This window comes from Mustelus asterias, chromosome 5 (genome assembly GCF_964213995.1).
Source record: "Mustelus asterias chromosome 5, sMusAst1.hap1.1, whole genome shotgun sequence".
NCBI classification, from domain to species: Eukaryota; Metazoa; Chordata; class Chondrichthyes; order Carcharhiniformes; family Triakidae; genus Mustelus; species Mustelus asterias.
The window spans coordinates 14,471,376-14,498,514 of record NC_135805.1 but is presented as its reverse complement, the minus strand read 5'-3'; the positions used below and the strand labels follow the sequence as shown (position 1 = coordinate 14,498,514).

The window sequence follows — 27,139 nt, the reverse complement described above, 5'->3', positions numbered from 1 at the left end:
TTTCTGTATTCTTTCTAGTTTAATAATATCCTATGATAGGGTGACCAGAACTGTACACACTATTCCAAGTGTGGCCGTACCAATGTCTTGTACAACTTCAACAAGATGTCCCAACTCCTGTATTCAATGTTCTGACCAATGAAACCAAGCCTGCCGAATACCTTCTTCACCACTCTGTCCATCTGTGACTCCACTTTCAAGGAGCTATGAACATGCACCCCTAGATCTCTTTGCTCTGTAACTTTCCCCAACGCCTTACCATTAACTGAGTAAGTCCTGCCCTTGTTCAATCTACCAAAATGCATCACCTCGCATTTATCTAAATTAAACTCCATTTGCCATTTGTCAGCCCACTGGCCCAATTGATCAAGATCCCGTTGCAATCAGTTCTAGAGCACGGCTTCAAAACTATTGCTGGAATGTTTTCAGGGCCACAGCCTTCAGTTGGGGACATCAAGAGGAGTCCAAGATGGATCATCCACTTGGCCCTTCCGGCTGAAGGTGGCTGCAAATGCTTCAGCCTCATCTTTTGCACCACGTGCTGGGCTCCTCCACCATTGAGGTATGAATGTTTTCTAAATGGCATTCTGGGTATTCAGAGGGACCTGGGCAATGTTGGCAATTGAGGTTAACAGACAGGTATAGCAAGGAAATTAAAAGGTATTTTAGTCATTTTAAAAAAAGAATTAAGAGTACACGAGTCCAGTGTACAGTTTTAGTTGCCTCACTCTCATACTTACCTTAAAGTGAAGGCAGCAAATGTTCAGTAGAACACAACTTGGAATGGAGGGGATTTCCCATGATGAGTAGAATCAGCCTATACTCCTTGGAAGAGAGAGAATGAAAGCTGACCCCACTAAAATATATTAAATGCTTGGGGAACGACGACTCTCAGAACACGGAGGAAATTTGGCATGTCAGCTACGGCTCTCACCAACTTTTACAGATGCACCATAGAAAGCATTCTTTCTGGTTGTATCACAGCTTGGTATGGCTCCTGCTCTGCCCAAGACTGCAAGGAACTACAAAAGGTCATGAATGTAGCCCAATCCATCACGCAAACCAGCCTCCCATCCATTGACTCTGTCTACACTTCCCGCTGGCTTGGCAAAGCAGCCGGCATAATTAAGGACCCCACGCACCCCGGACACTCTCTCTTCCACCTTCTTTCGTCAGGAAAATGATACAAAAGTCTGAGGTCACGTACCAACCGACTCAAGAACAAGAAAAGTCTGCTGACATCAGACTTTTGAATGGACCGACCTTGCATTAAGTTGATCTTTCTCTACACCCCAGCCATGACTGTAACACTACATTCTGGACGCTCTCCTTTCCTTCTCTATGAACGGTATGCTTTGTCTGTATAGCGCGCATAAAACAATACTTTTCACTGTATACCAATACATGTGACAATCATAAATCAAATCAAAGGAGTCAGCCATTTGGGACTATGGTGGAGGATATTTATTCAAAGGGCTGTGAATCATTGGAATTCTCTATCCCGGAGGTGTGTGAATCAACACAAGTTAAATCCAAGGAACCTGAACCTGAGGATAGTGTGGGAAAGAAAGGTTGAGACAGTTTTAATGAATGGCAGAATAGGTTCACAGCACTGAATGGCCGACTCCAGCGGCTTAAAAAAATGCTTCAACGTGAGCAGGAACACTGGCTGATTTCACTCCTCCACCATTGTGACTAACTCCTGTCCAAAACCAGATAACAGATCAGTAAGGATAGGCAACACCTCCAACACAATCATCCTCAACACCGGTGCCCCACAAGGCTGTGCTCTCAGCCCCCGACTATACTCCTTTTACACCTATGACTGTGCGGCCAAATTCCCCTCCAACCCCATTTTCAAGTTTGCTGACGACACCACTGTAGTGGGTCGAATCTCAAACAATGACGAGACAGAGTACAGGAATGAGATAGAGAATCTGGTGAACTGGTGCGGCAACAATAACCTCTCCCTCAATGTCAACAAAACAAAGGAGATTGTCATCGACTTCAGGAAGCATTGTGGAGGACATGTCCCTGTCTACATCAACGGGGATGCAGTGGAAATGGTCGAGAGCTTCATGTTTCTAGGTGCCCAGATTACCAGCAACCTGTCCTGGTCCCTTCATTTCTTAACAATAGCATCAGCATGATGTGGAGATGCCAACATTGGACTGGGGTGGGCACAGTAAAAAGTTTCACAACACCAGATTAAAGTCCAACCGTTTTATTTGGAATCATCAGCTTTCAGAACGCTGCTCCTTTCTCAGGTGAGTGGGGTTTGATAAACTCTTCTTATAGTTAAGAAAGCCCACCAACGCTTCTACTTTCTCAAAAGACTGAGGAAATTTGGCATGTCCGCTACAACTCTCACCAACTTTTACAGATGCACCATAGAAAGCATTCTTTCTGGTTGTATCACAGCTTGGTATGGCTCCTGCTCTGCCCAGCCCAAGACTGCAAGGAACTACAAAAGGTCGTGAATGAAGTCCAGTCCATCAATCAAACCAGCCTCCCATCCATTGGCTCTGTCTACACTTCCCGCTGCCTCGGAAAAGCAACCAGCATAATTAAGGACCCCACAGACCCCAGACATTCTCTCTTGCACCTTCTTCCTTTGGGAAAAAGATACAAAAGTCTGAGGGCACGTACTAACTCAAGAACAGCTTCTTCCCTGCTGCTGTCAGACTTTTGAATGGACCTACCTCGTATTAAGTTTATCTTTCTCTACACCCTAGCTATGACTAACACTACATTCTGCACTCACTCCTTTCCTTCTCCCCTATGTACTCTATTTATGGTATGCTTTGTCTGTACAGTGTGCAAGAAACAATACTTTATACCGTATACTAATACATGTGACAATAATAAATCAAATCAGGTCCATGACTGGGTCTTTGGGAATGTTGTGGTTTGAGTAGCTTAGTACCTTGGAGTAGTTCATTTACAAACGGAGTCATTTCATCAATAGGAACCCTCTGTGTACGATCTGAAACTTGCAACATAGACCAATCACAACCAGGGTCACCAATTAGGTCACAGCCAAAACATAAACGCCCCAAGGGGACAGCAAAGATAAGGAAGTAATCTGATCTCTGAAGTCTGCTTTGTTCTTGTACATGAAGTCATTATACCGCTTTGGAACACAATTGTAAGAATCTCATTGCTACGTCGATAAAAAGGCTCCATGTTAAAACAGAGACAAATGATGCAAATGACCTCATATCAGCAGATCAGTTCATGGCCCAAAAACAAACGATATCACTGACTTTCAAACCAGTTCTACCATCGCTTGTGCCAACGTTGGCCAACTCCTTTCAGCGTGGAGATAGAAACATAGAACACAGGTGCAGGACTAGGCCATTTGTCCCTTCCAGCCTACACCATCATTCAATATGACCATGCACTGTCAGTATCCCGCTTTCTCTCCATACCCCTTGATCACTTTCGCCACAAGGACCACGTCCAGCTCCCTCTTGAACATATCTAACGAACTGGCCCCAACAGCTTTCTGTGGTAGAGAATTCCACAGGTTCACAACTCTCCGAGTGAACAAGTTCTTCCTCATCTCAGTCCTGAATGGCTTATCCCTTATTCTTAGACTGTGACCCCCAACATCGGGAACATTCTTCCTGCATCCAGCCTGTCCAGTCCATCAGGATTTTATATGTTTCTATGAGATCCCCTCTCATTCTTCTAAATTCCAGTGAGTACAAGCCCAGCTGATCCAGTCTCTCTTCATATGTCAGTCCTGCCATTCCGGGAATCAGTCTGGTGAACCTTCACTGGACTCCCTCAATAGCAAGAATGCCCTTCCTCAGACTAGGAGACCAAAACTGCACACAATACTCAGCAAGACATCCGTACTCCTATACTTTCAAATCATCTTGCTATGAAGGTCAGCATGCCATTAGCTTTCCTCACCGCCTGCTGTACCTGCATGCCAACCTTCAGCGACTGTTCCACCATGACACCCAGGTCACGTTGCACTTCCCCCTTTCCTAAACTGCTGCCATTCAGATAATAATCTTCCTTTCGGTTTTTGCTACCAAAGTGGATAACCTCACACTTATCCACATTATATTGCATTTGTCAAATATTTGCCCAATCCGTCAGCCTGTCCAAGTCCCCTGCAGCCTCTTAGCATCCTCCTCACCGCACACACTGCCACCCAGCTTGGTGTCATCTGAAAGTTGAGATATTTCATTCAATTCCGTCGTCCAAATCATTAATGTATATTGTATCATCTGATTACTGCCTGAACAATAATTAACTAGACCCAAGGGGGATAACCAAGTATGTAAAGTTCCAGTATCTCAGCACAACGTCATTCACGGCATACGGGCATCGCTGGCTGGGCCAGCATTTATTGCCCATCCCTAACTGCCCTCCATTTCAAAGTTCTCCACGTGATTGTGGCTCTGGAGTCACATGTAGACCAGACCGGGTAAGGGCAGCAGATTTCTTTCCCTAAAGGACATTAGTGAAGCACATAAGTTTTTAAGTGGTGGTAATTATCAATGTATCAGCAATTGTATGCTTTGGCAATTACATTCTTAAAGACAAGTGATGATTGACTCATTCGCCAAAAGATTAGAAATGGACACAGCTGGACCCATAAGGAGTTTGTAACTAAAATCTGCTGTATGAAGAATAAACTTGCTAAAGGTAAAAGATATTATTATTCCTCCACCATGCACTATTACTGATCTTAAAGTGGAGAATGAACATTAACCCTTGCTGATTCGCTGCGGCAAGTGAAGGTTCTTGTCTTCACCCTCTGAAGGAAAAGTATGCTGCTGCTGACAAATTTTGGATGGATGGCAGAAGGAAGATGCAAAATAACAAGCTTTGACTATTCACCAATTTTCTCAAAAGCAGAGCCATACGAAGAATGGAAAACTGAAGTTGAGATATGGACACGGGTCACTTCATTACCCAAGAAGAAGCAACGTGGGGCACTGACTTTAAAATTAGCAAAGAGTAAAATCAGGAGTACAAAGAACAAAGAACAGTACAGCACAGGAAACAGGCCCTTTGGCCCTCCAAGCCTGTGCCACTCATTGGTCCAACGAGACCAATCGTTTGTATCCCTCCATTCCCAGGCTGCTCATGTGACTATCCAGGTAAGTCTTAAACGATGTCAGCGTGCCTGCCTCCACCACCCTACTTGGCAGCACATTCCAGGCCCCCACCACTCTCTGTGTAAAAAACATCCCTCTCATATCTGAGTTATACTTCGCCCCTCTCACCTTGAGCCCGTGACCCCTCATGATCGTCACTTCTGATCTGGGGAAAAAGCTTCCCACCGTTCACCCTATCTATCCCCTTCATAATCTTGTACACCTCTATTAGATCTCCCCTCATTCTCCGTCTCTCCAGGGAGAACAAGCCCAGTTTACCCAATCTCTCCTCATAGCTAAGACCCTCCATACCAGGCAACATCCTGGTAAACCTTCTCTGCACTCTCTCTAACGCCTCCACGTCCTTCTGGTAGTGCGGCGACCAGAACTGGACGCAGTACTCCAAATGTGGCCTAACCAGCGTACTATACAGCTACAACATCAGACTCCAGCTTTTATTCTCTATACCCCATCCTATAAAGGCAAGCCTACCATATGCCTTCTTCACCACCTTCTCCACCTGTGTTGCCACCTTCAAGGATTTGTGGACTTGCACACCTAGGTCCCTCTGTGTTTCTATACTCTTGATCGCTCTGCCATTTATTGTATAACCCTTCCCTACATTATTTCTTCCAAAATGCATCACTTCCCATTTACCTGGATTAAATTCCATCTGCCACCTCTCCGTCCAATTTTCCAGCCTATCTATATCTTGCTGTATTGCCTGACAATGCTCATCGCTATCCGCAAGTCCAGCCATCTTCGTGTCATCCGCAAACTTGCTGATTACACCAGTTACACCTTCTTCCAAATCATTTATATATATATCACAAATAGCAGAGGTCCCAGTACAGAGCCCTGCGGAACACCACTGGTCACAGACCTCCAGCTGGAAAAAGACCCTTCAACCGCTATCCTTTGTCTCCTATGGCCAAGCCAGTTCTCCACCCATCTAGCCACTTCTCCTTGTATCCCATGAGCCTTAACCTTTTTAACCAACCTGCCATGAGGGACTTTGTCAAATGCCTTACTGAAATCCATATAGACGACATCCACGGCCCTTCCTTCGTCAACTGTTTTTGTCACTTCCTCAAAGAACTCCACCAAATTTGTAAGGCACGACCTCCCTCTTACAAAACCATGCTGTCTGTCACTAATGAGATTGTTCCGTTCTAAATGCACATACATCCTGTCTCTAAGAATCCTCTCCAACAACTCCCCTACCACGGGCGTCAAGCTCACCGGCCTATAATTTCCCGGGTTATCCCTGCTACCCTTCTTAAACAATGGGACCACATTCGCTATCCTCCAATCCTCAGGGACCTCACCTGTAAAGTGTTTCAGTTAGAGTGGAACGTGATGATTTATGTAATGACGAGGGAACGCATCTTCTGTTAGATCTTGGATAAATTCCACAAAAAGGATGACTTATTAGAAACATATGAAGCCTGGTCAGCCTTTAATCGATTTAAGAATATGGATGATCAGTCCATGGAGGAATATACCATGGGATTTGATAGATGGGATAAGAGTTTAAAGACATTTGAATTTGACATCCTGGAGTCTGTATTGGCATTTAAGTTACTTGATTGTGCATATATTTCTCAAATTAATAAACTTTCAGTATTGACAAGGGCTCAGTTCTGAAGACATTCTTCTAGACCAAATGGCTGCTGCCCTAAAGATTCTCTAGGAATTTCCAATAATTTCCAGCTACTTTCCTACTGGACACAGGTGACTCTGTGATAAAGATTGAAGATTCAATGGTGGCTGAGTTTTGAGAGATGGACAAAACGTTAGAGGCAGATTTTAGTACAAAGATGGGGTTATTGATAGGTGGTCTGAAGATGGCCGTATGCTTAACCAATTTGAAAGTCAAAACAAAAAGCGCGCCTGGGATGGCGACCGTAGACATTTAAATCCGGGAAATGCACGGGGCATAGTTAGTTGATGTTATCGGCATGATTCCAAGTATCATTATGCAACGTGCTCCTAAGAGGGGGTTCAGAATACCTAATACCCAAGGACGAGAGTCTTCGACGATTGTGACATTATTACTGACACAAGATTCTCGTGCACAAGGCAGCTGGTCTCTCAACTCTTCTTCAACCAGCTCAAGGAAAGCTGCCGAACAAGTGGGGGGGCAAAGAAATTGCTTCAAAGACACGTTAAGACTTACCTCAAGAAATGCAACATAGACTTGATGTTTGGTGTTATGGGGATAGGGCCTGGGTTAAGATGTTCTTTCGGAGAGTTGGTACAGACTCGATGTGCAGAATGGCCTCCTTCTGCACTGTAGAGGCTCTTGTAACTTTAATGCCTGGGAGACCCTTGCTCAGAAGAGACCAACTTCGAGAAACTCCCTGATTGAAGGGACACAATTCTTCAAGGGTACCCGATGGCAAGATGAGGCCCAGAAAAGGAGCCTGAGAAAGGAATAGTAGTGGCCTAGCAATGGTAACACTCGTTGGCGAGTGATCGCCGAAGGAGGAGGAGGAGGAGAAGCACATAATGGGCATGAGGAACCAAGTACAATAAATAAAGAATTGATTGATAAACAAACTAACATTGAAGCACAGGATAAGGCTATCTATTCAAAAGGACAACTAATCAAAGTAAGAACAAAGCTAACATACATGCCAGGAGATTGTCATCGACTTCAGGAAGCGTAAAGGAGAACGTGCCCCTGTCTACGTCAACGGGGAGGGGACTAAGTAGAAAGGCTCGAGAGCGTTTTTAGGTGTCCAGATCACCAACAACCTGACCTGGTCCCCCCATGCCGACACTATAGTTAAAAGAAAGCCCACCAATGCCTCTACTTTCTCAGAAGACTAAGGAAATTTGGCATGTCAGCTACGACTCTCACCAACGTTTACAGATGTACCATAGAAAGCATTCTTTCTGGTTGTATCACAGCTTGGTATGGCTCCTGCTCTGCCTAAGACTGCAAGAAACTACAAAAGGTCATGAATGTAGCCCAATCCATCACACAAACCAGCCTCCCATCCATTGACTCTGTCTACACTTCCCGCTGCCTCGGGAAAAGCAGCCAGCATAATCAAGGACCCCCACGCACCCCGGACATTCGCTCTTCCACCTTCTTCCGTCGGGAAAAAGATACAAAAGTCTGAGGTCACGTATCATCCGACTCAAGAACAGCCTCTTCCCTGCTGCTGTCACAGACTTTTGAATGGACTTACCTTGCATTAAGTTGATCTTTCTCTACACCCTAGCTATGACGGTATACTACATTCTGCACTCTCTCGTTTCCTTCTCTATAGATGGTATGTTTTGTCTGTATAGCGTGCAAGAAATAATACTTTTTACTGCATGTTAATACGTGACAATAAATCAAATCAAGAAGGGGCCAATGTGTGGACAGTTGCCACCATCACAGGAAGAGCAGGAAAAGTTACCGGTAAATATAAACATTGGTTAAAAATGCAGGATGAAGGTCATAAGACCCATGAATTGGCAAAAAGAGGTAAAAATGTAGAGGGCCAGAAACAGAGTATAAATGCTGACAGTGAACCAGAAGGGTGCTGTGATATCAGGAGAAGATCTGAGACTTGCAGACAGGGCTCTGATGTGGGAAAGATCATGTAGCAGCAGTCATGGGGGAGAGAAGGGAGTGTGAGTAGAGGTCATAGCTTGGACAGAAAGAGAACTACAGAACCAGCTAGGAATGTCACTAAAAGTAGAAGCCCTTGTGATAGAGAAATTTTTTGGCTGTCAATAAAATGGAAGAAAGGTGATTTAAAAAAAGCAAAAGAAAAGTGCTGGAAAGTTGGAAGAATCTGCAGGATATCCAAACTGCAGAAAGGGACAGCCAGCCTTGTCACACAGGTGGATATGCACAGGAAAGCTGATCCCTGATGGCAAATACAAGGCTAAAGCTAGACTGGTAGCTTGGGATATTGAGGAAAGACTTGGGTACCAAGATATCAGAGTGCATTCCCCTACTGCAGGGAAAGTAAGCTTGAAAATTCTTTTTGGCCATTTTGGCAACATACTCTTGACTTTTGATTTGATTGCCACATGTATTGGTATCCAGTGAAAAGTATTGTTTCTTGTGCGCTATACAAAGCATACCGTACATAGAGAAGGAAAGGAGTGAGTGCGGAATGCAGTGTTACAGTCATAACTAGGGTGTAGAGAAAGCTCAACTTAATCACCAAATACTTCGGCCCACCGAGTCTGCACCGACGCATGAAAGGTCCTGACCTGCCCACCTAATCCCACTTGCCAGCAGTTGGCCCGTAGCCTTGAATGTTACGATGTGCCAAGTGCTCATCCAGGTACTTTTTAAAGGATGTGAGGCATCCCAGCTCCATCACCCTCCCAGGCAGCGCATTCCAGACCATCACCACCCTCTGGGTAAAATGGTTTTTCTTCAAATCCCTCCTAAACCTCCCACCCCTCACTTTTAACTTGTGTCCCCTCGTAACTGACCCTTCAACTAAGGGGAACAGCTGTTCCCTATCCACCCTGTCCATGCCCCTCATAATCTTGAACACCTCGCTCAGGTCACCCCTCAGTCTTCTCTGCTCCAGAGAAAACAACCCAAGCCTATCCAACCTCTCTTCATAACTTAAATGTTCCATCCCAGGCAGCATCCTGGTGAATCTCCTCTGCACCCCTTCCAGTACAATCACATCCTTCCTATAATGTGGCGACCAGAACTGCACACGGTACTCCAGCTGTGGCCTCACCAAAGTTCTATACAACTTCACCATGACCTCTCTGTTTTTGGAATCAACCCCCATTGATAAAGGTGAGTGTGTCACATGCCTTTTTCACCACCCTATTTACCTGCCTTTCCACCTTCAGAGATCTATGGACAAACACACAAAGGTCCCTTTGTTCTTCGGAACTTCCCAGTGTCAGACCTGTCATCGTATACTTCCTTGTCAAATTACTCCTTCCAAAGTGCACCACCTCACACTTTTCAGGGTTAAATTCCATCTGCCACTTATTCGCCCGTTTGACCATCTCGTCTATATCTTCCTGTAACCCAAGACACTCAACCTCACCATTAACCACTCGGCCAATCTGTGGGTCATCGGCAAACCTTCTGATCCTACCCCCCCACATAGTCATCTATGTCATTTATATAAATGACGAACAACAAGGGGCCCAGCATGGATCCCTGTGGTACGTCACTGGCCTCCAGTCACTAAAGCAGCTGAGTGTCACCACCCTCTGTGTCCTACCACTAAGCCAATTATGAATCCACCTTGTCAGCTCACCCTGTATCCACAGCTGGAGTGCAGTTCTGGTTGCCACATTATAGGAAGGATGTGATTGCATTGGAGGGGATGCAGAGTAGATTCACCAGGATGCTGCCTGGGATGGAACATTTAAGTTATAAAGAGACGTTGGATAGGCTTGGGTTGTTTTCTCTGGAGCAGAGAAGACTGAGGGGCGACCTGATTGAGGTGTTCCAAGGTTCACAGGTGGAGAAGTGGTGAAGAAGGCATATGGCATGCTTGCCTTTATAGGACGGGGCATAGAGTATAAGAGTTGGGGTCTGATGTTGCAGATGTATAGAATGTTGGTTCGGTCGCATTTGGAATACTGTGTCCAGTTCTGGTCGCCACACTACCAGAAGGACGTGGAGGCTTTGGAGAGAGTACAGAGGAGGTTAACCAGGATGTTGCCTGGTATGGAGGGGCTTGGTTATGAGGAGAGATTGGAGAAACTGGGGTTGTTCTCCTTGGAAAGACGGAGGATGAGGGGAGACTTAATAGAGGTGTATAAAATTATGAAAGGCATAGATAGGGTGAACAGTGGGAAGCTTTTCCCCGGGTCGGTGGTGACGTTCACGAGGGGTCATAGGTTCAAGGTGAAGGGGGGGGAGGTTTAACACAGATATCAGAAGGACATATTTTACACAGAGGGTCGTGGGGGCCTGGAATGTGTTGCCGGGCAAGGTGGTGGAGGCGGACACACTGGGAACGTTTAAGACTTATCTAGACAGCTATATGAACGGAGTGGAAATGGAGGGATACAAAAGAGTGGTCTAGTTTGGACCAGGGAGCGGCGCGGGCTCATTGTTCCTTGTTTCTCGTTTCAAGGCTTCATTCTATGATCATCTTGCTGTTGCCAGTACAGAGCGAGACTGCGGATAGTTGGGAACCTGTCTCGGGGGCAGGGAATTCATATGGTGTTCGTGGAAGTGGAAATGACTAGGGTTGGGAAGCATTTTCCGATCAGGGCCAGTGTGATCTCCTGGACTCGTTTCGATCGCCTCAGGGGGTCGGAGAGGAATTTCCCAGATTTTCTTTTCCCCATATTGGCCCTGGGGTTTTCACTCTGGGTTTTCGCCTCTCCCTGGAGATCACATGGTCTGGAATGGGGGGGTAGGGGTGAGTTAATAGGTTGTGATGAACAAAGCATCGTAGCTGTGAGGGACAGCTCGGTGGATAGGATATTGATATGTAGATAGGCTGAAAAATTGGGCGGGGATCCTGGATTCAGGATTCAATCCTGGACCGGGGAGCGGCGCGGGCTTGGAGGACCGAAGGGCCTGTTCCTGTGCTGTATTGTTCTTTGTTCTTTGTTGAGGGGCATGGACAGGGTGCAGCTGTTCCCCTTAGTTGAAGGGTCAGTTAAGAGGGGACACAAGTTAAAATTGAGGGTTGGGAGGTTTAGGGCGGATTTGAGGAAAAACCATTTTACCCAGAGAGTGGTGACGGTCTGGAATATCAGGGTGTGCATTAGCCTTCTTAATAGGTCTCCCATGTGAGATTTTGTCAAGGGCTTTGCTGAACTCCATGTAAACTACATCAACCGCACTACCCTCAGCCACACACTTGGTTGCATGCTCAAAAAATTCAATCAAATTTATTAGGCATGACCTCCCTCTGACTATGCTGGCTATCCCTGATCAAACCTTGCCTCTCCAAATGCAGATAGATTCTCTCCTTCAGAATCTTCTCCATAGTTTCCCAACCATTGACATGGACTCACTGGTCTGTAGTTCCCTGGCTTGTCTCTACAACCTTTCTTAAATAGTGGGACCACATGCTGTTCTTTAGTCCTCTGGTACCTCCCTGGTGACAAGGGAGGAATTAAAAATTTGGGTCAGAGCCCCTGCAATTTCCTCCCTCACCTCCCACAACAGCCCGGGACACAATTCATCCGGACCTGGAGATTTGTCCACTTTTAAGCCCGCCAATGCCTCCAATGTCACTCCCTATGACAATTTTCTCTAGAGCTGCACAGTCTCTCTCCCCCCCGCCCCCACCATCGAGTTGCATAACTACTTCCTCATTCTCATGGGTGAAGACAGATTTGAAATATTCATTTAACACCCTGCCAATGTCCTCTGCCTTCATTCTCAGATTTCCCCCTTGGTCCCTAATAAGCCCTATTCTTTCCCTGGTCATCCTCTTCCCATTGATATAGAATATTTTAGGATTTTCCCTAATGCGTGATAGATCCACTCAATAGTCTGACAGCAGCAGGGAAGACACTGTTCTTAAATCGGTTGGTACTTGTCCTCAGACTTTTGTATCTTTTTCCTGGCAAAAGAAAGCAAGTCCAGGATGCTTAATTATGCTGGTTGCTTTTCCGAGGCAGCAGGAAGTGTAGACAGAGTCAGTGGATGGGAGGCTGGTTTGCGTGATGGATTAGGCTACATTCACAACCTTTTGTAGTTTCTTGCGGTCTTGGGCAGAGCAGGAGCCATACCAAGCTGTGATACAACCAGAAAGAATGCTTTCTATGGTGCTTCTGTAAAAGTTGTTGAGAGTTTTGGTGAACATGCCAAATTTCCTTAGTTTCCTGAGAAAGTAGAGACGTTGGTGGGTTTTCTTAACAATAGTGTCGGCATGGAGGGAGTACATGCATGACCTTGGGAGTGCAGATCGATAGCTATAAAAGCAGAATTTTTGCAGGGTGAGCAATTTCAAAGGGAAGTATTTTACAAACCATCTCAAGAAGCCTGCGATATAAAAGGAAAATTGTGGAAATTAAACAAGTGTGTTTACGATTGATGTGTCAAGGGTATGGTATTTTTCTGTGAGGTTGGTCCTGTTGAAAACAGGTTGCTCCCAGTTAAAAGCAGACCCTGCAATGTTCTATTAGTATAACAAGGCGAGGCTAGCAGGAATCTTTATCGTGCATGTGGATGATTTTCTGTGGGGAGGTTCTGTAGAATTCGAACAATGGGTGAATGATAAAATCAAGGAGTTCAAGGTCAGACGCCAGGCTTCAGGGGCTTTTAAATACAGAGGCTTAACAAGTCAGGAATAACATTAAACCAACGATCCTATCCCCAAAATGTTAATCAAACGCATCTCAATAAATCAGGTCAGATCGTCACAAGAGTAGCCAGTATCCCAGGAAGAAACAGATCAATTGAGAAGTTTAATTGTACAGTTTAATTGGTTATGCACTCAGACCAAGTTTAATTGGACAGTTTAATTGGTTATGCGCTCAGACTGTGATGTGTTGGAGCTGAGTACTATGATGAGGCATGCCATGGTAGAGGAAGTTCTGAGAGTAAACAAAGCATTAAAGAAATTTAACTTGGAGAAATGCATACAAGTTTCCAGCCCTGGGTAAGCCAGACGGTATGAGATTGGTCATATTTAGCAACACTTCACATGCCAATCTTCCAATAGATATCTGAGCACTGCTGGCTTTATCATATATTTGGTAGAAAAGAATGATAAATGTTGCCTTTGGCTTGGCAAGTCAAGAAAATTAAAATATAGTGAAAAGCACCCTAGCAGCAGAAACCCTGGCGATATATACAGGGGTTTACTTATTCAATATACTGACAGAAATATAGTACAAGGAGCTGAGTGAGAAAAGTTTTTGTTAACAACTGACCCCTGTGGGACAATGTCCATTCAACAAAAAGTGTCAAAGAATAAAGGCTAAGAACAGACCTAGCATACATGAAAGTTAGAAAGGAGGGAGATCTCTAAGATACAATGGACTGACACAAGTCAACAATTAGACTGATTTTCAAAAATAAATGCCTGTTCCAAGAAATTGTGAATTGTATACCTTATGTTATAACAGAATTGATTTTTTTTGGCTTTGTAGCTGTGTATATAAATATGGCAATGGGAGTGTGAGATCTATAGTGTTAAAGAACATGACTTTGTTTCCACTGAAAAAATGTGATTTTTTTTTTGTTTCACGGATTCGTGAAGGGCAAGTCGTGCCTCACAAATTTGATAGAATTTTTTGAGGCGGTAACTAAGTGTGTTGATGAAGGTAGGGCAGTTGATGTCATATACATGGATTTTAGTAAGGCGTTTGATAAGGTCCCCCATGGTCGGCTTATGATGAAAGTGAGGAGGTGTGGGATAGAGGGAAAGTTGGCCGATTGGATAGGTAACTGGCTATCTGATCGAAGACAGAGGGTGGTGGTGGATGGAAAATTTTCGGATTGGAGGCAGGTTGCTAGCGGAGTCCCATAGGGATCAGTGCTTGGTCCTCTGCTCTTTGTGATTTTTATTAATGACTTAGAGGAGGGGGCTGAAGGGTGGATCAGTAAATTTGCTGATGACACCAAGATTGGTGGAGTAGTAGATGAGGTGGAGGGCTGTTGTAGGCTGCAAAGAGACATAGATAGGATGCAAAGCTGGGCTGAAAAATGGCAAATGGAGTTTAACCCTGAGAAATGTGAGGTGATTCATTTTGGTAGGACTAATTTAAATGTGGATTACAGGGTCAAAGGTAGGGTTCTGAAGACTGTGGAGGAACAGAGAGATCTTGGGGTCCATATCCACAGATCTCTAAAGGTTGCCACTCAAGTGGATAGAGCTGTGAAGAAGGCCTATAGTGTGTTAGCTTTTATTAACAGGGGGTTGGAGTTTAAGAGCCGTGGGGTTATGCTGCAACTGTACAGGACCTTGGTGAGACCACATTTGGAGTATTGTGTGTAGTTCTGGTCACCTCACTATAAGAAGGATGTGGAAGTGCTGGAAAGAGTGCAGAGGAGATTTACCAGGATGCTGCCTGGTTTGGAGGGTAGGTCTTATGAGGAAAGGTTGAGGGAGCTAGGGCTGTTCTCTCGAGCGGAGGAGGCTGAGGGGAGACTTAATAGAGGTTTATAAAATGATGAAGGGGATAGATAGAGTGAATGTTCAAAGACTATTTCCTCGGGTGGATGGAGCTATTACAAGGGGGCATAACTATAGGGTTCGTGGTGGGAGATATAGGAAGGATATCAGAGGTAGGTTCTTTACGCAGAGAGTGGTTGGGGTGTGGAATGGACTGCCTGCAGTGATAGTGGAGTCAGACACTTTAGAAACATTTAAACGGTTATTGGATAGGCACATGGAGCACACCAGGATGATAGGGAGTGGGATAGCTTGATCTTGGTTTCAGATAAAGCTCGGCACAACATCGTGGGCCGAAGGGCCTGTTCTGTGCTGTACTGCTCTATGTTCTAAAGCTTTAATTTAATAGGAAGAGGGGAATCTGTCAATGTATCAGCAATTGCATCCTTCGGCAGTTACATTGTTAAGCCAATTACATGGTTAAAGACTGGTGCCCCACAAGGCTGTGTTCTCAGCCTCCTACAATACTCCTTATACACCTATGACTGTGCGGCCAAATTCCATTCCAACTCGATCAGCAGGTTTGCTGATGGCACCACCGTAGTGGCTCGGATCTCAAACAATGATGAGACAGAGTGCAGGAATGAGATAGAGAATCTGGTGAACTGGTGCGGCAACAATAATCTCTCCCTCAATGTCAACAAAATGAGGAAGATAGTCATCAACTTCAGGAAGCGTAGAGGAGAACATGCCCGTCTACATCAATGGGGACAGAGTAAAAAGCAAAAGCTTGAAAGCTTCACATTTTTAGGTGTCCAGATCAACAACCTGTCCTGGTCCCCCCATGCTGACACTATAGTTAAGAAAGCCCACCAATGCCCCTACTTTCTCAGAAGACTAAGGAAATTTGCCATGTCAACTACGAATCTCACCAACTTCTACAGATGCACCATAGAAAGCATTCTTTCTGGTTGTATCACAGCTTGGTATGGTTCCTGCTCTGCCCAAGACCACAAGAAACTACAAAAGGTCGTGAATGCAGCCCAATCCATCACGCAAACCAGCCTCCCATCCATTGACTCTGTCTACACTTCCCGCTGCTTCGGAAAAGGGGGCAGCATAATTAAGGATCCCACGCACTCTGGACACACACTCTTTCACCTTCTTCTGTCAGGAAAAAGATACAGAAGTCTGAGGTCACATACTAACCAACTCAAGAATAGCTTCTTCCCTACTGCCATCAGACATTTGAATGGACCTAGCTCGCATTATGTTGATTTTTCTCTACACCCTAGCTATTGCTGTAACACTACATTCTACACACTCTCCTTTCCTTCTCTACGTACAGCATGCTTTGTCTGTATAACGTGCAAGAGACAATACTTTTCACTGTATACTAATGCATGTAACAATAATAAATCAAATCAAAGCAGGTGGTGATCACTGGCTCAACTTCCAAGAGTATAAATGGGGTTGAGGGAATTCTAAAGAGTTTGTAACTCTACTGAGCCATATGAAGAATAAGTTTGCTAAAGGTAAAAGACAAGCTGCTGTGTTATTATTATCTTTATTGGATAGTGCTGAGCTTCTGGAATGTTGTTGGAGCTGCTCTCATCCAGGCAAGTGGAGAGTATTCCATTACACCCCTGACTTGTACCTTGTAGATGGTGGACAGGCTTTGGAGAGTCAGAAGGGCAGCTTCTGACCTGTTCCTGTAGAACAGTTTTTATCCGGCTAGTCTAGCTGAGTTTCTGGTCAATGGTAACCCCCCAGGATGTTGATAGTGGGAGACTCAGTGATGGTAATGCCACTGAATGTCAACGAGAGATGGTTGGATTCTCTGGCACTTGTGAGGTGTGCAAGTTATTTGCCACCTGTCAGCCCAAGCAGTCCAGGTCTTGCTGCATGAGGGCATGGGCTGCTTCAGTATTTAACCTGCTCTTTATTTACTCCATCAAACCCTCTGGCCTTCTGTATATTTGTGGGTAAGTACTCTGCACTATGGCATTTCATCATTTCTCAAACTAATGGATCTAGCAAAGGGGAAGCATAACCTCCCAAAAAAAACTACAGATGGGTAGGGGTAGAGGAAAGAATTTTAAAACCTTCACTGGACAGAATGTGTTTCAGAATCATCTTTCCAAATGGAGACAACAACCTGATTACTCTTCACTCTGACAGGGGATAAGGGGAAAACACACACACACCTGGTACTCCCTGTCACTGAAGACAGGTTCTATTTATATCACAAGCTACAGTGTAATCAGAAGAACATCGTATCAGACAAGAAGAAAACAACCATCTTCCCCACAACCTCCCATCTGTAGAAAGTCAGATCCCCCAGGTGGTGAGGGCCAGTTTCAAGCCCATCTCCATGGCCTGCATCAAAATCTCCAAAACTAGAAGTCACTTGATTTTGTGTGTGCATTTACAAACAACAAAAACAGAGGGTAGACTGACAAACATTAAGGCTGCCCAAACAGGTCCGCCAACAACAGCCATGGGGTGGCATAGTGGTTAGCACTGCTGCCTCACAGCGCCAGGGACCCAGGTTCGATTCCCAGCTTGGGTCACTGTCTGTGTGGAGTTTGCATGTTCTCCCCGTGTCTGCATGGGCTTCCTCCGGGTGCTCCGGTTTCCTCCCACAGTCCGAAAGATGTGCTGGTTAGGTGCTAAATTCTCCCTCAGTGTACCCGAACCGGCGCCGGAGTGTGGTGACTAGGGGATTTTCACAGCAACTTCATTGCAGTGTTAATGTAAGCCTACTTGTGACACTAACAAATACACTTAAAAACTTTAAAACAGCCAGAGAAGGCATTCCGGACAAGCGTCTCTCGTTACGATGCACCATTAACCTGCTCCCCCTTATTCCAATGCTTACTACCTGTATTAACCACATTACCTCAAACTTCCAGCAATTGTATCACTTTGTGCTTTTAAGACTATAAGACATAACAGAAGTAAGCCATTTGGGCTATCGCGTCTACTCCGCCATTCAGTGAAATCATGACTGATCTGATAATCCTCAACTCCACTTTCCCACCTTATCCCCATAACCCCCGATTCCCTTACTGATTAAAAATCTCAGCCTTGAGTATACTTTATGACCCAGCTTCTGTGGTGAAGACCTTCAGAAGACATTTCTCCTCATCTCCGGGATCCTCTCAATGACTGAGGAATTCCTACATCAAGCAACACATTAGGAAAAAATATAAACAGAATCATTATATCCAAAACTTGTGGGAGGAGGAATAAGCTTGATGAATAAGGTTCAAGTGATTTTTAAATGTCAGCAGAACCCAGCATTTTACTCGCCCTGCTCTCAACAATGTGGATATTGAACATCAGTGTACACAACTTGAATTATTGGGCAGGTATTGGGGCAGCGAGGAAGATGCATTTCTCTGCATGTAATCACCAGAGTTTACAGCACATTCAAGATGAACCATTGAGACAGAGACATTGCAAAGCTAACTGGGTGATAATCAATAAGTGCGGAAGAGGAGCAGGTGTCTGACTAGTTGCTCTTGGGATGTGTGCGATATTGGCAAGGCTCCATTTACTGCCCACCACTCCAAGCTGTTCTGTGGTGGTGGCCATCTTCCTTGAACTGCAGCACATCTTGTGATACTGGTGCTTCACATATCTGGCAGGTTTCCAAGTCAGGAACCTTGAGTATTGAAGGGTTAAAAGCAGGGAACTATTTACAAAATGTGATTTTATACTCTGTTTCTGATGCTTGTTTCACAAGGCAGCAGCAGCCATACGCTGGGACCCTGAAACAAACAGCAGAATCACAAACTCGGAGGAGAGTCTGCTATTACAAACAGGAGACGTCCATTCAGCCCTTCGAGTCTGTTATGCCATTCCATTAATTTTAGTATGACAATGTGCAGAGTAATGCTTTTGAGGTAAGACATAGAAGTATAGAGATATCAAACCCAAAAGCTTGGGGGAGGGGAATGAACTGGAGGTTTGCCTGGATGGATGAACTGAAAGATTGGCTTGATCCGTATTCAACATGTGTTCTTGTGATGTGGTGAATGAACCCAAGATAAGATCAGAGTTTTCAAGTTACTCCTCGTCCTTTGTTTTCAGATTGTAAAGGTTTATTTTGGTGTAGTAACCTGCCTAATTTCAGTTCTATATAGGGACGGGCACATTGCAGAATGAATAATTTGCCATATTGGTTTAATTAAATGAATGGGCAAATCAATAATCTGGGTTGTCACAGGATTTCACTAAAATGTAATGGTGGGTGCGTGAGATTTGTACAGTACATATTCACATGAATTCAAAACTCTTAAGGTGTCAGGAAAGTCCACGTCAAGCATAATGAGCTATAGACAATAGGTACTGCGGATCTGTCATTGGGTCGGGGCAGTAATTTAAAATGAATTCAGAGCGCCATACAAAGTAGATTTACTTGCACATATCATTGCTAATGTGTCGAGCAAGTTCAGCAACACTACAAAAAATCAGTTACAGACAGAAAACTTCATATTGTTATATCTACACAATGCTGCACCTCAGAAGCTTGGCCACCATCCGCCAATAACCACACACATCAACCCTACTACACTGGGGAGCATTCAGCCCATCATGCTTGTGCAAATCCTTTGAAAGACTTTCCAATTACACCGCCCCAACTCTCTCCTTAGATTTCTCCTTTGCGAGTATACCAATTTCTTTTTGAACAGGCAAAGGATCTCTCAACGGCAACACAGTTCTATCAAAGGGTAGACTATAAAAAATAAGGAACCATAGATTAAGTTCCTTGAAATCTGTGACTATGCTTTTGGTGTGTCAGGCAATTTACAAATACTCCACAACTTTGATTCATTCTGAGGTTGCAGCTCCCAAAGCTGTCACCGGTACAGCGGCATTCAAAAGCATTCATACAGCACAGCTGTGAAAATGACCCAAACACCACACAAAACGTTCCCTCTCACCGATACCAGCATGTTTTCAGACTGTGTGTGGATGGATAAAAACCAACATGGACCTCCTTCCAAAGAGACATTAAACAGCAATCTTTAACTAAAATCTTAATTCACAGTCACATAAATAAAGCATCAATCAATAGGGAAATTCAACAACTTGCATTTATATTACACTTTGAACATTCCAGATGCATTGTGTGTGAAAGGGCAAACAAAGAGCAAATATAAAAAACATTGATGACCTCTCAAGTGCTTTATTTTCCCCACCTCCAGAACCAAGACAGCCTTAGACCAAAGATTAAAAACTCTGCTGCAAAAATGTATATTTATAGAATGCTGCCAGCGTAATTAAATACTCCAATGCGCTTCACAGGAGTGAAGCAACAAAAGGTGACATCGAAACATACAAGGCAATAATAGGGCCTGACAAAAAGCTTGATCCAAGAAGTAACTTTTAAGGAATGACCCTTTTTAAAATTTGTTCACAGGATGGGAGCGTGGCTGGCTCGGTCAGAATTTACTGCCCATCCCCAAAGGCGGTGGTGAGCCACCTTCTTAAACTGCTGCAGTCCATCTGGTGTAGGTACACCCACAGCACTGTTAGGGAGGGAGCTCCAGGATTTTGACCCAGCAACATTAAAGAAGGGCGATATATTTCCAAGTCAGGATGGTGAGTGGCTTGAAGAGGAACTTCCAGGTGGTGGTGTTCCCAGGCATCTGTGCCCTTGTCCTTCTGGACGTAGAAGTCAATGGTTTGCTGTTGAAGGGCTCCTGAGTTCCTGCATTGCAACTTATAGATGGTACACTCTGCAGCTACTGTGCGTCAGTGTTGGGAGGGAGTGGATATTTAAGGTAGTGGATGGGATGCCAATCAAGCAGGCTGTTTTGTCCTGGATGGTGTCAAGCTTCTTGATTGTTGGAGCTGCACCCATCCAAGCAAGTGGAGAGTATTCCATCACACATTTGACTTGTGCCTTGTAGATGATGGACAGGCTTTGGGGAGTCTGGATGTGTTACCGGTACAATGGCATTCATACAGCACAGCTGTGAAAATGACCCAAACACCACACAAAACGTTAATTCTCTACAGAAATCCCAGCCTCTCAGTACCTGATCAGTTCAGTTTCCGGTTAATGGTGACCACCAAAGGTGTTGATAGGGGGGTGGTGGGGGGGGGGGGGGGGGGGGGGGGGGAGAAGAAGAGAGAGGTGGATTCAACAATGATAATGCCACTGAATGCTAAGGGAAGATGGTTAGATTCACTCTTGTTGGAGATGGTCATTGCCTGGCACGAATGTTACTTGGCACTTGTCAGTCCAAGCTTGAATATTGTCCAGATCTTGCTGCATTTGGACACAGACTGCTTCAGTATCTGAGGCTGAAAATTGCACACATCAGTGAAAGTCTACACTTCTGACAATGATGGAGGGAAGGTCATCGATGAAGCAGCTGAAGATGATTGGGCCTAGATGACACGACCCTGAGGAACTCCCAGGACCAAGATGATTGGTCGCCAACAACTACAACCATCTTCTTTTGTGCTAGGAATGACTAACTAATTTTCCCTGATTCCAGTTTTGTGAGGGCTCCTTGAAGTCAAAATGCTGCCTTGATGTCAAGAGCAGTTACTCTCACCTCACCTTTAAAGTAGAAGAGAACAAAGGGGAGGTTTATTGAGGATATTCCAAAACTTAAGGGAAACAAAAATGGATGGACAACTAATGTTAACTTGGCCACAAACACCCTCAGTCTGTGAAATAATTTAAACAAAAAGGATTTAGGCAACTGAATGCATAACTGCCAAGATGGGAGGTATTAATATCAAGAATGTTCGAGAAGTGAGAATTAGTGGAGCACAGATATCAGGATTGTGGGGGTCACAAATTTGAAAACAAGGAGGAGAGTTTTAAAATCAAGGCATTGCTTAACTGAGAACCAGATCAACAAGCACAGGGATGATAACTCAGCTTTGGCCCGAGGTAAGACAGTGGCAGCAGAGTTTTGGATGACCTCAAGTTTACAAAAGGTGGAATGTGGGAAAGTAACACCCTAGATTGCAACCTGCATCTTTTACAGGAACGGGGAATAAGCCATTCAGCCCCTCTAACCTGTTTCCAATCTCTGCAGCCACCAAATTCCACTTCTTGGGACAACGTCCAGAAATAACCAAGGAGAAAAACAGGGAACCCCAAGAGTCAGTTTGACCAAATTACCCACAACCGTAAAGACTTCTGGCAAAGCAGAACAAACTGCAGCATTGAGTTATCAAACAACCCGTTATATATAAATACACACACTCAAAAAGGAACTAAATTCAGTCTGAAATTTAAATAAATATCACAACTTTTCTTGCAGCAGTGGCAGTGTGTTGAAGGTGATTCCCCCTCTCCTGCTGTGATTTCTATTTTCTAAGCAGGGAGCCAGTTTCCCCCCCAGTCTGTTCGGGGGTCTGTGCTGGGCTCTGACCCTTGAGGGGTGGGGAGACCTGGGCCGGGAGAAGGGGGGGGGGGGTGGGGGGGAAGAGACCCGGGCCTGACAGCCGGTCCTCCTCAGGCAGAGCCCGGGCCGCCTCCACTGCAGCTGTGTGCCCGGCTCTGCAGCAGAGTGGACGGGGCTGGCGGACGGGCGGGCCGGCCTGTCAGTCAGTGCCGGATCTTCGGCCTCAGCAGGCGGATCCACTGTGTGTGTGTGTCTCTCTCCCCCCGCCGCCGGAGGGGCTGCAGGTAGCGGCGGCTCAGCCCCCAGCTCCGGCCCGGGTATGTGGGCCTCCCTATCCCCCGCTCCCTGTCTCCCCTGGACTCGCTCGCTCTCCCTCTCTCCCCGGGACTCGCTCTCCCCCCGCTCCTGTCCTCCTCTCCCCGGGACTCACTCTCATCCGGCAGCTCCTCCACCTCCGCCATCTTGAATCGGCCGCGCCGCTTTTCAAAGAGCGCCGCGCGGCATTGTGGGTGCGCCAGGGCGGCAGAAACAAACCCCGAGCCGCGGGCGGCGCGGGCAGCGCGCAGGACTGGGGACCGGGAGAGCCGCGGCAGCCGGTTCAAATCCCACCCCCCTCACTGCACTGGACAGAGCTGGCACGTTGAGAATTTCAATTTGGTTTGGATTTGAATCAATGTAACCCACTTGACATGTCCCTGGACTTGAAGGTCTCCAGCGACACAGCGTCAAATCTCAATTTTGTGACGTTTCAGACAAATTTTGCTGACCATTGTCTTACTGGTTCCTTTAGGGAAAGGAAATCTGCCATCCTGAGGTGCCTTGCAAGTTGAGCAAATACCCCCATTGACTGAAGCACCAGAAAGAACAATACCATACAATGGCAGCCCTGTAGTCCTCCTTTCTTGGGTTCATGTCACACTATCTGTAACCCCCACGACTTGCCTGGGCTTGCAAAATCTCACTAACTGTCCTGTCTGGAGACAATAACTTTAACCTGTGCTTAACGCGCTCTCCACTCACATTGTCTGTACCTTTAAGACTTGATTACCTGTAAAGACTCGCATTCCAACCATTATTTTGTAAAGTGAGTTTGTGCCTTTATATGCCCTCTTTGTGAACAGAACTCCCACTTACCTGATGAAGGAACAGCCTGTTCCGAAAGCTAGTGGCTTTTGCTACCAAATAAACCTGTTGGACTTTAACCTGGTGTTGTGAGACCTCTTACTGTGTTCCTCCTTTCCAGCCAACCAACCAATTCAAGAACAGCTTCTTCCCAGACTTTTGAATGGAACTACCTTGTATTAAGCTTCTTTCTCTACACCCTAGCTATGACTGTAACACTATGTTCTGCATCCTCTCCTTTCCTTCTCCCCCATGTACTCTATAAACGGTATGCTTTGTCTGTATAGTGCACAAGAAACAATACTTTCACTGTATACTAATACGTGATCAATCAAATTTTAAAAATTGGGGAATTGTGCCTTACTGACAAGGTCTCAAACACAATCATCACCACCCGAATAACACAACAGACCCACCAGCAGTGGTAGCACTGTGGTATAGGAGACAGCTGGAACCACCCCAAGGGCGAGGACAGGGGGACAGAACAAACCTGGTTTTCATCCCTGGCCAATGCCGAGTTAGTGGACCTCAATCAGGTCTGAGAAGCCAAACTACATCAACATTGCTGGGCTCACTCCAGAGACACTGTTGCTGTCTCAGCCGGTGCGATCCTTCCTTTTCTGACACTCCAGCACATTTGAAGAAAACCAGTTTTGTATTTAAATATCTCTACACAGCTTCAAGATGTTCAGGTTCCAAACAGCACTAAAACAACTGACTTTAGCAGAAAGGACAACTGATTAATATGTTTCTATAGCAGTTTTCATATGCTCAGGATATCCCATGCCAATTTCACATTGCCACGATTGTAATGTAGGAAACAAGTCAATTGGCACACAGCAAATTCCCACAAAAAGCAATGTTATATTTTTCGGATAATCTATCTTTAATGACGTTTGTTCAGGGTTAAATGCTAGCCAGGGCAACACAAAGAACTTGTCTACTCCAAATAGCACCATGGGATCTTTAAACGTCAAATCAGGGAACAGATGCCTCAGTGTAATGTCTCTATTTGAAAGTTTTGTACCATTTGCCTGACAAACGGGCTGGACTATGTGGTACTTTTTGGAATACAGAAGCAGAGATCTCCTTGTACAAGATATCAGTACCTGAGAACATCAATAAAGGTGAGAGTTCACCTGTGTGTCGTTGCACAAGTATTTGCAGACGGTGTTAAGTAGCAAAGCCTGTATCCAAAAAAATGGAGTGGAGATGCCGGCGTTGGACTGGGGTAAACACAGTAAGGAGTCTAACAACACCAGGTTAAAGTCCAACAGGTTTATTTGGTAGCAAACGCCACTAGCTTTCGGAGCGCCGCTCCTTCGTCAGGTGAGTTGGGCTTTAACCTGGTGTTGTTAGACTCCTTACTCCAAAACATGGACCCATCCATGAGGGAGAGAATGGGCCGAATGGTTTTCCTTGTGTTTATGACTCTAGCAATCGAATACAAAAAATACCACATACAGAAAAACTTCTCACAGGCTCTCTTAAAGCTTCTTAAACCAAGGGACAAAAAGTTTTAAATAATGAGTCAGATCCCCTCTGAGGTAAATGGAAAAACAATATTTTTCTTTAAAAACAACACTCAGCTAAGTAACCACAAGTGACCCGCACTCTTGGCCAGAGAGCACCTAATTAACTAACCATGGGACAATAGAGGTTGACATTGCACGCTGCCCTGTGCTCATAACAGGGTCCCCCGGGTCAAAGAATGAGCTTAGGGCTTCACACACATTGAAGTTACTAATTAAGCATTTCCCTGGGTCAGTTCGCCCTCTGCTGTCATTTGATGCGACTCACCTGTCTTAAAAAAAACTATAGCGCATGCTACGTTGTTCCAGTCCCTTTGCTGTAACTGTGACAGTGCAGCAAAGTCTTGAAAAAGGGACCTCAGTCTAACTGCATCATTATTGTTAGGTAGCAGCCGTGGCTCAGTTGGTATTACCCTTGCCTTTGAGTCGGAAAGTTGTGGGTTCAAGTCCCACTCCAGGGGTTGAACACAAAAATCTAGGTTAGTACTGCAGTGCTGCACTAGGCGTTGTCATCTTTCAGATTAAATGTTTAAAACCAAGGTCTTATCTGCTCCTCAGGTACACATGAAATAACCTCTGCTGTCACTGGTTTGAGCCGAGTGGTTAACCTCACTTGAGAATCCCAATTCCATGCACTGTGAAGGAAGCCCATGATGTTTACATCCATCCCCTCGTCATGACTGATGAATAGTAAATTATCCTTTGTACCACGCTGCAGCCCACAATCTCAGGTCAACGCAGAGCACTTTGCAGCCAAGAAACGACAGCAGCCAATTTGTGCACACCACTGGAGGCCCAGGTTTAACATCACAATGGAAAGGTGGCATCTCCGGCAGCACAGCACTCCCCCACTAGCGCACTGAGAGTGTGTCAGCCTGGATTATGGGTTCAAGTCCTGGAGTCCTCTGACCTTCTGACTCAGGCGAGAGTTGCGACCCAATACTCACAGCGAATGACAGGCAACGAATGGCCAGCCTTACCGCATTGTTAGATGAAGAATTTGAAGACACAACTAATTATCCTAACATTATAATAAACACAGAGGCAAGGTTATTTTTTAAAGCTATCCCTTTATTCCTCACATAATATAAAATGGAAAAAGAAAATGCCAAAGGGATGCAGTTATAGAGAAAAAGAATGACCTTTCAAATGAAGAGGAGAGAAGGTAGCAAATACAAAAAGCAACTATACTGTCCTGGATCTGTCAGCCTTTATAAGGGTAGGGATCGCTACCTCACAATAAGGTTTCTCACAAGTAAACCAAATGCTTTCTAACTGTCAGTTAAGCCACTTCACTGGCTGGTTAAAATCAACAGCCATTTTAACAGTCAAATCAAACCCCTTCCCCAAGGTAAGTAGTCAACTTGCACTTAAAAAAAAAAAATCTAATATCATCTTCATTTATGGCTTTTGTCAGTTTGCAGGTATGGGGCTTCTGTCTCCCTTAGCTCAGCCTAAAGCCTCCCCATGGCCATTGCCCAGCTGAGAATGAGAATATCACCTCCAATCCTGTCCCTGCCTGCAGCTCCCCCCACCCCTGCCTCTTCCTGGAACCTGATTTTGCAGATGGCGATGATTTATTTAGGGGGAGAGGGTTTACGAGGCAGTGTGTTCACCACAGCGAGCTTTTGTACTTGAAGTTGAGTTTCAGCAGGTACTTCATGTTCACCTGGGCCACATCGTAGACAATGTACCTGAAAAGTCACGAGTTAAGGTAGACAACCACAAACTTGAAAACATCTATTTCACCTCACTCTTCTGTCCCTTCACCTGCTGATTCATTCTGCGAAACCGGTTCACGCGTGGACTGTTCTTCACTAGACACATTAACAAGCACTGAAGGACTGAGTCTCGGCCAGTGAGAGTGTAGTCGTGTGGGAGTCTCAAGCAGAGAGTGCACAGTGGGGTTCACTGTGTGACATCCTCCCACTAAGTGTTGGGGATCTTGTCTGGTGAGT

The 27,139-nt window shown here is 45.2% G+C and overlaps 2 protein-coding genes across 3 annotated transcripts in view; both read right to left on the bottom strand.

Annotated features, from left to right (window-relative positions):
- The window catches only part of lin9 (lin-9 DREAM MuvB core complex component), a 133,054-nt gene extending 110,041 nt beyond the window's left edge, over positions 1-23,013 (bottom strand). The window contains exons 1-2 of one of the 2 annotated variants that reach the window (XM_078212207.1): positions 22,958-22,991; positions 22,197-22,228 (exon numbers count right to left, since the gene is read on the bottom strand). Coding sequence is in view for 1 of the 2 variants with exons in the window: in XM_078212206.1 (XP_078068332.1) it covers positions 22,958-22,988 (31 nt within the window). In the remaining variant the exon portion in view is untranslated. Of the gene's footprint in view, positions 1-22,196; positions 22,229-22,957 lie in introns of both variants that reach the window. The other variant, XM_078212206.1, reaches the window with a different exon arrangement.
- Positions 23,014-26,231: 3,218 nt separating this feature from the next.
- The window catches only part of parp1 (poly (ADP-ribose) polymerase 1), a 60,206-nt gene continuing 59,298 nt past the window's right edge, over positions 26,232-27,139 (bottom strand). Inside the window, exon 23 of the mRNA XM_078212196.1 lies at positions 26,232-26,875. Within this exon, the coding sequence (XP_078068322.1) occupies positions 26,794-26,875 (82 nt within the window). The 3' untranslated portion in view covers positions 26,232-26,793. The remainder of the gene's footprint in view (positions 26,876-27,139) is intronic.